The sequence below is a fragment of the Anabrus simplex genome, chromosome 9 (genome assembly GCF_040414725.1).
Source record: "Anabrus simplex isolate iqAnaSimp1 chromosome 9, ASM4041472v1, whole genome shotgun sequence".
NCBI lineage: Eukaryota > Metazoa > Arthropoda > Insecta > Orthoptera > Tettigoniidae > Anabrus > Anabrus simplex.
In genome coordinates, this window is record NC_090273.1 from 72802782 (window position 1) to 72812229 (window position 9448).

The following is a 9448-nucleotide window of genomic DNA, read 5'->3' on the forward strand; positions in this document are numbered from 1 at the left end:
GTTAAAACTTCAAAATTCCACATAGGGAATACGAAACTGGAACAGGTCCATTATTTCAAGTATTTAGAATATTAATTCTTCCGAAAAAGTGAATATGAATCAAGCTGTGCCAGTGAGCTCGTAATTACGATCGACAGTACTCTGTAGAAAGTACATCATGTCTCAGACGAAATTATTCTTGTATTACATTTTTGCTGTGGAGTGAATGCTGGGTGGATTCAGGATATCTTATTCATAAGCCGGACATAAAATACATAAAAGTATCAAGAATAATGGAAAGTGAAGTAAACGATGCTTTACTTCTAAAACTCTTGAAAAAATGATTCATTCTTATTCATAAAATTACGTTACATTTTTAACTTTGCGCGAATCTGATTTGGAATGTGTCTGAGTAAATACCGTGGACATATCTTTCTTCAGTTTATAACAGTTATTTATAGGTTTGCTGGAACCATTTTGAATTATTTTCTGGTTTTAACTAGGGGTTTTAAGGTCGAATGCCTTTCTTGATATTATGTGGTATTACAAGTGAAAATTCTCCTCCAGAATCTATCGGTATTCAAACCTAATACCTTCAAAGTAACAAAATTGGCCACGACAACCGTGGTAACTATTATACTAAAGCGTCAGTCTTTTTTGATGGTTGATACAGTGATCATAGTCATGATAATACGCTTTTTAGAGCAACAGAGACAAGGTAAACCTTATATCAATATTCTGGAACACATGATTTGATGGAGATTACTTCGTTTCAACGGCTTATAAGGCATACCTTTCTTTATACAATGCAATGCTAATGGGTGTCTTGATAAACTGGTGGTTTAGAGAAGCCATGGATGAGGGAATAAATACAAATCAACATTTTCTCCGCTACATGCAAAAGATGAAAGTCATGGATATGTTTTTCTGCTTAGAAGATGAGAGACCGAGTTCATATCAACAATTCTATGCTTGCCCATGCACATGTAGTGCGAGTGTCTGCACAAGATTATAGGAGTGTATAGGTTGAATTAACTATTTTTCGTGAAGAAATGAGCTGTAAGAATGATGCTATTGACCTAACATACATAGATCTCGAAGATGACTGCCATCGGTAACGTTACCCGTGTGCAAGTGGCTTTGCTGTGATCTAGACGCAACGAGTCAAAGACAGTGGAAACTCGTTTAAAACACAGCGTAATTTGTACCTACTTGTATATAGAAGGCGGTGTTATGACACACGGTAATAACGTAAGGAAGAAGATGAAGCCGACTTAGAGAGATGACGACTACTAGTTGCCATGGTTACCACGGTATCGGTTTTCTGACAACACTAATTCCAGACAGACCTCCAGCCCAAAAACATATCCCTGTTCAATCCTAGTATTGCAAACGAAATCGTTACACGTAGCCCTACGCCTACTTTCAGTAATCATTGGTCGCAACGTTTAATACGAGAAAAAATTCTTCCTCCAAAGCAATTGCACGGATATTCCTATTAAAGTCACGTTTTTTCCTAAATATCATGGATCAGTTACCTATCCTATACTGTTTTCATCCTCAAACACATCGTTTATTTTCCTAGCATCAATAATAGTTTGTGCTACAAATGCTCCCACTCCTGAGCCTTGTCCTTGTGCGGCGAGGAAGTCGTACACCAGTTCATCAGCTGTATCTTCGTCGATTGGAATGAGGTCCTCCAGAGATAGCTGTCTCTTCCTCCGACTCTTCAATTCTTCGTCACTGGACTTCGCTGAGTCTTCGGTTGAATTAGATGCAGGAATTGTTTCCACCTTACTTGAATTTGACATCTCCAGAACTTCATTGGTATGCATTCTCTTCTTTCCTAAAAGCACCCAGTTTTCATCCTCGTCTTGATCACTGGCATCCCGTCTAGATCTTTCGTTATTTCCCTGTAGCTCATTGTTATCCTGAATAGGTATACCATGGAAGGAGTTCTGGTGTTTATTTGCTCCGTATGTCTTGACTTTGGAATGGCCTTGTATTATGAGATACATCGGACCTCTCAAAGGCTCAGCAGGTTGTTTATAATGAGAAAACAAGGGGTCTGTTGTTAGGGATACACCAGTCGTCATGGTAGTGACACTCTGCGGACTCGCTGTCGTGGTTGTGGCCATTGTTGGGGCCGAGCTTGGAGACTGGCTAGCTTCTCCTTGAAGTAAACTATGGATCAGCGACGCAGAGAGATTGTTTTTAAATTTATCTTTGTTATGTGAGTAGTACTGATGAGAATTATCGGTAGAAGTAATCTGCGGTGTGCTCGATGGGATATAAGTGTTATTCTTGACACCTGCAGGTGAAGGTGAGGTGGGAACTTTCCACGTAACTTGACTGCTTGCTTCGGCGATAGTGGCCAGTTGTGTTTTTCCGTCATCCCAGTCTGGTTGCGTCGATGATTGGAATATGAGGTCCGCCTCCTGTAAGGTAACACTTGACGGTGATGGAGTTGTTGTATAGTAAGGGATACTCTGAGGTGGTATTGTAGTTTGTTCCATGGTCATAATGTCAGAATCTTGATAGTCTGCAGCACTGTACGTGTCTGTCATATGAAGTGGTGGAGGAACAAGCATGGTGTAAGGAGGTCTTTGGTGTTGTACATCAGGTGGGAAACTAGCAGTCTCCACCGGCTGTTGTTGTAAAACATAACTGTGCGTTTCCACAGAAGGAATGACTTGAGGACTTTTGTTATGCTGATAAAACGGGGCTGGGTAATAAGCAGTTGAGTGAGGGACGTAAGGCTTGCGCTGCACAGATCCTCCCTGGGTTGGTCGAGACGGACTGTGGAGGTAATGATGATGGTGATGGTGAGCATATATAGTTTGTTGTGGAGGGGAATTGAACTTCGGCCCATCCACAAACTTGAGAAATGGATCGAATGTGTCTCTCCTGGAATCTGCCGCTGTTACAGATGGTTCCTCTATTTCGATGTCGGGCTGCTGTCTCGTTTGCAGTACCGGTACATCTGAAGGGGTCGCCACTGAAGGTACCTCGGTGACCAAAGGTGGATCAGGAGTACGAGATGATGGGTCGATCCAGTAGTGTACTCTGTCCAAGACTGGAGGCACGTAGTCGTAAGTGGGGTCATTCTTCAAGGGATCACCACGGCCCAGGGGAGTCCACTCGTCGTAATCCACGCGCGGCGAGAACAGTCCCCGCGACTCTGGAACAAAAGATCATCACATGAATATGATAAACTAGAAATTATACTACGAAAGTCTGCAAGGCTCGTGGTTTATGATTTCATTCTTAGAAGTAGTGTAACAAGAATAATAGAGAAGAAGATTGTCGTTTATCGGACATTTTAACAGGAAGAATAATGACAGACTGACAAAGCAAATTTTTTATAAAATTATAAATCTTGATGTACAACCAGCATGGTTGACAGAGACATTAAATGACCTCAAAGATGCAAACATTGATATTAAGGATACATATAATAGGAAGTTATTTCGGAACAAAATACAAAAAGTGATAAACAAGAAAGAAAAAGTAAGCAGTCACATAACATCAAACAGCTCCGGAAAGAGAGATCAGAACGGATGAAACACATGTGGGTGAGGAGGAAGGAGGAATATGAAGTATTGATTTAACGTGTTCTTTAAAATCGCTATTCGATTACATAAAACAGGTCATCCGCGTAAAGTAAAAGGTAGATCGCAGAAAACTAACTAATGGGAAATATTCAAAATGTTGTACTTATTGCATTCCTTTCACCTACTTACTCTTAAGAAAACGATCAGGTCTAAACATGCACAATGACGTCATCACTGCAGCACGTGCTTACTCTAGCTTTCCCGATGCATGTTTAAACTTGCTCGATAAAGCTACGCCTTAACAGAGGAAGAGGCTATAACAGCCACCGCCATCTTGTGTCGTAGGCACCTAAGTGCTAATTAGCGATGTAGTAGCCGTAAAGATAGCAGCACGGTACTCTGTTGAATAAAAGATGGCTGCTGTCGAATAGAATTGTCCGCCACCACATTTCAACTAAAGAGTGCAGCACCGAGGTAAGCGATGTAAGATAGCGGTAGCTGTGTTGATTAAAGATGGCAGATTGTCAAATATAATTTTTCAAATTATCCGCCACTACATTTCAACTAAAGAGGGTAGCATCGAGGTTTGCGATGCAAGAAGGAGGATGACAGCTGTTAAAAAAGTCACGTGGATTTTAAATTACCAGCAGTGTCGTAAAGAGGGCAGCACTAAGGTTAGCGATGCAAGATGGCGGATGACAGCTGTCACGTGGAATTGCCCGCCACCACATTTCAGCTAAAGAGTGCAGCACGATGCTCTATTGATTAAAGATGGCTGCTGTCAAATTGTCCGCCACCACATTTCAACTAAAGAGTGCAGCACTGAGGTTTGCGATTCAAAATGGGGGATAACAGCTTGTCAAACAGTCCGCCTAAAAGGTAAGTAGCTAAAGAGGGCAGCACTAAGGTTTGCGATACAAGATGGCGGATGACAGCTGTGACGTAGAAATTGTCCACTACTACGATAAAGAGTGCAGCACGGTGCTCTGTCGATTAAAGATGGCTGCTTTTCAAATTGTCCGCCACCACATAGAGTGCAGCACGGTGCTCTCTTGATAAAGATGGCTGCTGTAGAATTTTTCAAATTGTGCGCCTCAAAGGTAAGTAGCTAAAGAGTGCAGCACTGTGCTCTCTTGTTTAAAGATGGCGGATGGCAGATGTCGAAAAAGCACGTGAGTTTGTAAAGCACTTCGAATTTGCCACCACCACATTTCAACTAAAGAGTGCAGCACGGTGCTCTCTTGATTAAAGATGGCGGATGACAAAAATCACGTGAGTTTGTAAAGCACTTCGAATTTGCCGCCACCACATGTTAAAGGTATGTAGCTAAAGAGGGCAGCACGGTCCTCTCTTGATTAAAGATGGCGGATGACAAAAAGCACGTGAGTTTGTAAAGCACTTCGAATTTACCGCCACCACATTTCAACTAAAGAGTGCAGCACGGCGCTCTCTTGAATAAAGATGGTAGATGACAAAAAGCATGTGAGTTTGTTTCCAAACAAGAGAATGTGGAATTTGCCACCACCACATTTCAACTAAAGAGTGCAGCACTGTGCTCTCTTGATTAAAGATGGTTGATGACAGCTAACGGAAATTTTCAAATTGCCCGCTACTACGTGCTTAAGGTAGTAGCCATAAAGAGGGTAGCACGGTGCTCTGTAGATTAAATATGGTGGATGACAGCTGACGAAATTACCTGCAAGAGGGCAGCACGGTGCTCTCTTGATTAAAGATGGTGGATGACAGCTGCACGTGGCTTTGTTTACCGATTCAAATCTCGTGCTAGTAAGGTTAAGTTGGCAGCACTAAGGTTTAGGCCCGTTAAGATGGCAGCACTGAGGTTTGCGATACGCTGTTGTCTGTCAAAAAGCATGTGGTTGTCAAAAAGCACGTGGTTTTGTTTACCAATTCAAATCTCGCGCTAGTTAGGTTAAGTTGGTACCACTAAGGTTTAGGCCCGTCAAGATGGCAGTACTGAGGTTAGCGATGCGTTGTTGTCGATGACAGCTGTCAAAAAGCACGTGGCTTTGTTTACCCATTCAAATTTCCCGCGGGAGGTGGAGCGGGCCTCTGGTAAGGCCTCCCGGGAGGAGGAGGCCCCTGGGAAGGCCCCTCGGGAGGTGGAGGTGGAGGAGGCTCCTGGGAAGGCCCCTCGGGAGGTGGAGGAGGTCCCTGGGAGCCGGAGGTGGAGGTGGCGGCCGAATCCCTGTATTATACTACTAACGGGCTCGTATTCTACAAGTTATAAACTTAACATCATAGCGCAGTTTATTAATGCATGCCTTAACATTTATACACAGACTGAAACTTACAGTACCGAGCAAGTTGGCTGCGCAGTTTGGGTCATGTAGTTATGAACTTGTATTCGGGAGACGATGGGTTCGAACCCCACTGTCTGCAGTCCTGAAGATGGTTTTCCGTGATTTCCCATTTTACACCTGGCAAATGCTTGGGCTGTAGCCTGTCTTAAAGCCACGGTCGATTCCAATACTAGCCCTTTTCTACCCCATCGTCACCGTAAGGCCTGCCTCTGTCAGTGTGACGTAAAACATAGGAAAAACTTAGTTTATTTAATTAATACCAGTTCTTCCAGTTTCAATATGCACAAGAACCTCGTTTATCCGGATTAAGTGGGACCGTAACTCATCCGGATTAACGAAAATCCGGATAATCCGAAAAACTAAAAAAAACAAATACAGTACATGTTATAAAATCTATTAACATGAGTTGTTAAGTAATACCTTTTCTCAGTTGAACAAAAACATTTAAGAACACTTTTCTTACATTTACGACTCTGGTTTTTGCACTAAAATAATGTGTGAATTTTTTCTGTGTTACGTTTGTATAGTGTTTGCGCGCAGCACGACCACGAAGACGTTTTACTAACAACAGTTCTGCCGGTGTGGTTTCAGTCTGGGGTTCTAAATAGCCCATCAGTTTGTCTAGCTGCATTGTTGCCTCTCAATGAGTCATTGTTTCTTCTGACGGAACGCCGGTTTCATTTTCGAATGCACCATCAGTGAATTAGTAGTGCGTTGCGTTCAGAAGAGCGTGGGTTCGAATCCCACCTCGACTGTCCTGAGAATGGTTTTCCACAGTTTCCCATTCTCAATTCCAGGCAAACGCCGGGACGGTACCTTGATAGACCGTGGCCGAATTACTTCCAATACCTGTCCTTGGCGGAAAAGACATTCAAGAAGAGTTGACGCCGTAAAAGAAATACTGTACAAGTAAAAATATTTTTTTTATTATTTTCGATCCGGATGAACCGGAGATCCGGATTAATGAGGGCCGGATAAACGAGGTTCTTGATATTTCATTTCTCTGAAGTGCTGTTAACAGTTTTTTTTTGTCATTCTTAGCAATTTCATAAAAATCTCTGCATGACAATGAAGAAAAATTTACAGAAATGAGCAGCTCAGACGTAATCAAGTCAACAGAACATAGTATTTCTCTCAGCTGGCAATTTCATACGAACATGCGGTGGCGTCGGACTACCGCTGTCCGCTATTCCGCAACTTAATCGCCAGGATGGACAACCCGAGAACTGAAAACAAAACAAAAATAAATTTAAAATCTACGAACTCACACCAGACAAAGAAACCAAGGAATGGAGAAATCTATCCTCTTTGAAAGAAACAAGAAAAGCTCTTGGTACTTATCAGAGGTGGGAACACTGACGTATTTCTCTCGAGGTTCAAAATACGGTACAATTGCCGTCCCGGATAGGAACTATCAATCAATCACTACTGATCTGCATTTAGGGCAGCCGCCAGGTGGCAGATTCCCCATCTGTTGTTTTCCTAGCCTTTTCTTAAATGATTGCAAAGAAATTGCAAATTGGTAAGTTATTCCAATCCCAAATTCCCCTTCCTATTAACGGTTATTTGCCCCAATTTTTCCTCTTGAATTCCAACTTTATCTTCATATTGTGATCTTTCCTGCTTTTAAAGACACCACTCAAATGTATTCGTCTACTAATATAATTCTACGCCATCCCTCCACTTACAGCTCGGAACATACCACTTAGTCGAGTAGTTCGTTTACTTTCTCCACAGTCTTCCCAGCCCAAACTTTGCAACATTTTTGTAACGCTACTCTTTTGTCGGTAATCACCCAGAACAAATGGAGCTGCTTTTCTTTGGATTTTTTCCAGTCCTTCAATCAAGTAATCCTGGTGACAGTCCCACACACTTGAACTATAGACGTGGGACATTTAACACGAATACGGTACTGTCACGTAAAATCCCTGGTCTGACAAGAATAAGGCCTGATATGGCGAAGTTTTATTAAGTCAAAACTGAAACTGACTTCATTTATGGCAGAAGTGCTGAAAGGTTTAATGCTCCCATAACATATCTGTTGTAAATTCAAAATTATCTCGCTATTTGTGTTTAACCTTCTATACTGTATATATGTTCTGTTGACTTGGTTAGGTCTGAGCTGTTCATTTCTGTAAATTTTTCTTCAATGTCATGCAGAGATTTTTATGTAATTGCTAGGAATGACAAGAAAACTATTAACAGCATTTCAGACAAATGAAAATATATTGAAATTGAAATTGAAAAAACTGGTATGAATTAAATAAACTAATATTTTCCTATTTGTTTTACGTCGTGTATAATAATTACTTTTCATCCCTCCGGATCCCAAGATAGCGGGTTCAAACCCGGCAGAGGTAGTCGGATTTTTGAAAGGGGGTGGGGGGAGAAGTCCATTCGACACTCCATGTCGTGCGATGTCGGCATGTAAAAGATCTCTGGTGACACATTTGGTGTTTACCCGACAAAATTCATTAAATCTCAGCCATAGACGCCCAAGAGAGTTTCGGTTTATTCGGTCTGCCATCTAGTGGGCCTAGAGTAAAACGGAACGTCGAAATTGACGAGCAGACAGCCAGATGGCGTCAGATTGAAATGTCTGCACACGGTAGCTGAGGCCATACGATTATTATTATTATTATTATTATTATTATTATTATTATTATTATTATTATTATTATTATTATTATTATTATTATTATTATTACTTTTCATAAATATTGCAAGTGGCGTTAAGGATGGGATAAAACCAGAGTACGTGATCATTCCAAGGAACTGCCGAACTCGACTTCCCAGACACATCTTCAAGAAAATTCATTTATGCTGATGACATTTGTTTGGTGATCCTATCAGTCCGCTTCTGTTCAATATCACCAAAGCAGACATTACAAAAATAATTCACAACTCAACTAAACTGGACTTAATGCTGATGACCTAGTCATAGGTTCTAACAACAAAGATGATCTTCAAGCAAATATGTTTCAACCATGAAAAAGTGCTGAAGACAATAAACTTAAAACTAACCTGAACATAACAGTACAAATGGTTTTCAGAAAGGAAGGAAGATTACCAGCGGATGACGGCATAACATACAGAGGAGAGATATTGAGGAGAGTGAGCTCCTTGAAATACCTCGTCATCACACTTCAGCCAACGTCAACGTCATTTAAGATACATATAAGGGAAATACTTCGGCAGCCATTATTAGTATTTATGACATGCACGGCCCTACAAAACTGTCTTTAACCACAGAACGTTCCTCTTCCAAGCAAAGATTGTTCCAGTAATCACTTATGGTTTGGAACTAATCTGGGATTACCTCACCTTAAATGATTCAAATTGCATAGAGAACATGAAAGCCAGATTTCTCAAACGACGTTAGGCATTTCAAAAATGGCACCGTCTAGAATGGCATATGTACTGGCACAGGAGCCTTTCCTTGTAGAAGAACTTAAGACTGCAGCTACTTTCTACCAAACAGGAAGCAAAATTGAGAAGAAGGAAAAGAAAGGAAATAGGAGGAAATAGATCTTAGCTTCTACTCCACTGAAACCATGATCAACAGGAGTTGGGGCGGACCGAACAACGACTTAA

The 9448-nt window shown here is 41.4% G+C and overlaps 1 protein-coding gene across 1 annotated transcript; it reads right to left on the minus strand.

Annotated features, from left to right (window-relative positions):
- Positions 1-1517: 1517 nt before the first annotated feature.
- Positions 1518-7617, minus strand: LOC136880870 (mucin-3A). Its single transcript, XM_067153410.2, has 2 exons — positions 7557-7617; positions 1518-3160 (listed from the first exon to the last, which is right to left on the minus strand). Exons 1-2 carry the CDS (start codon positions 7615-7617, stop codon positions 1518-1520), a joined length of 1704 nt encoding a protein of 567 aa, XP_067009511.2.
- Positions 7618-9448: the final 1831 nt, after the last annotated feature.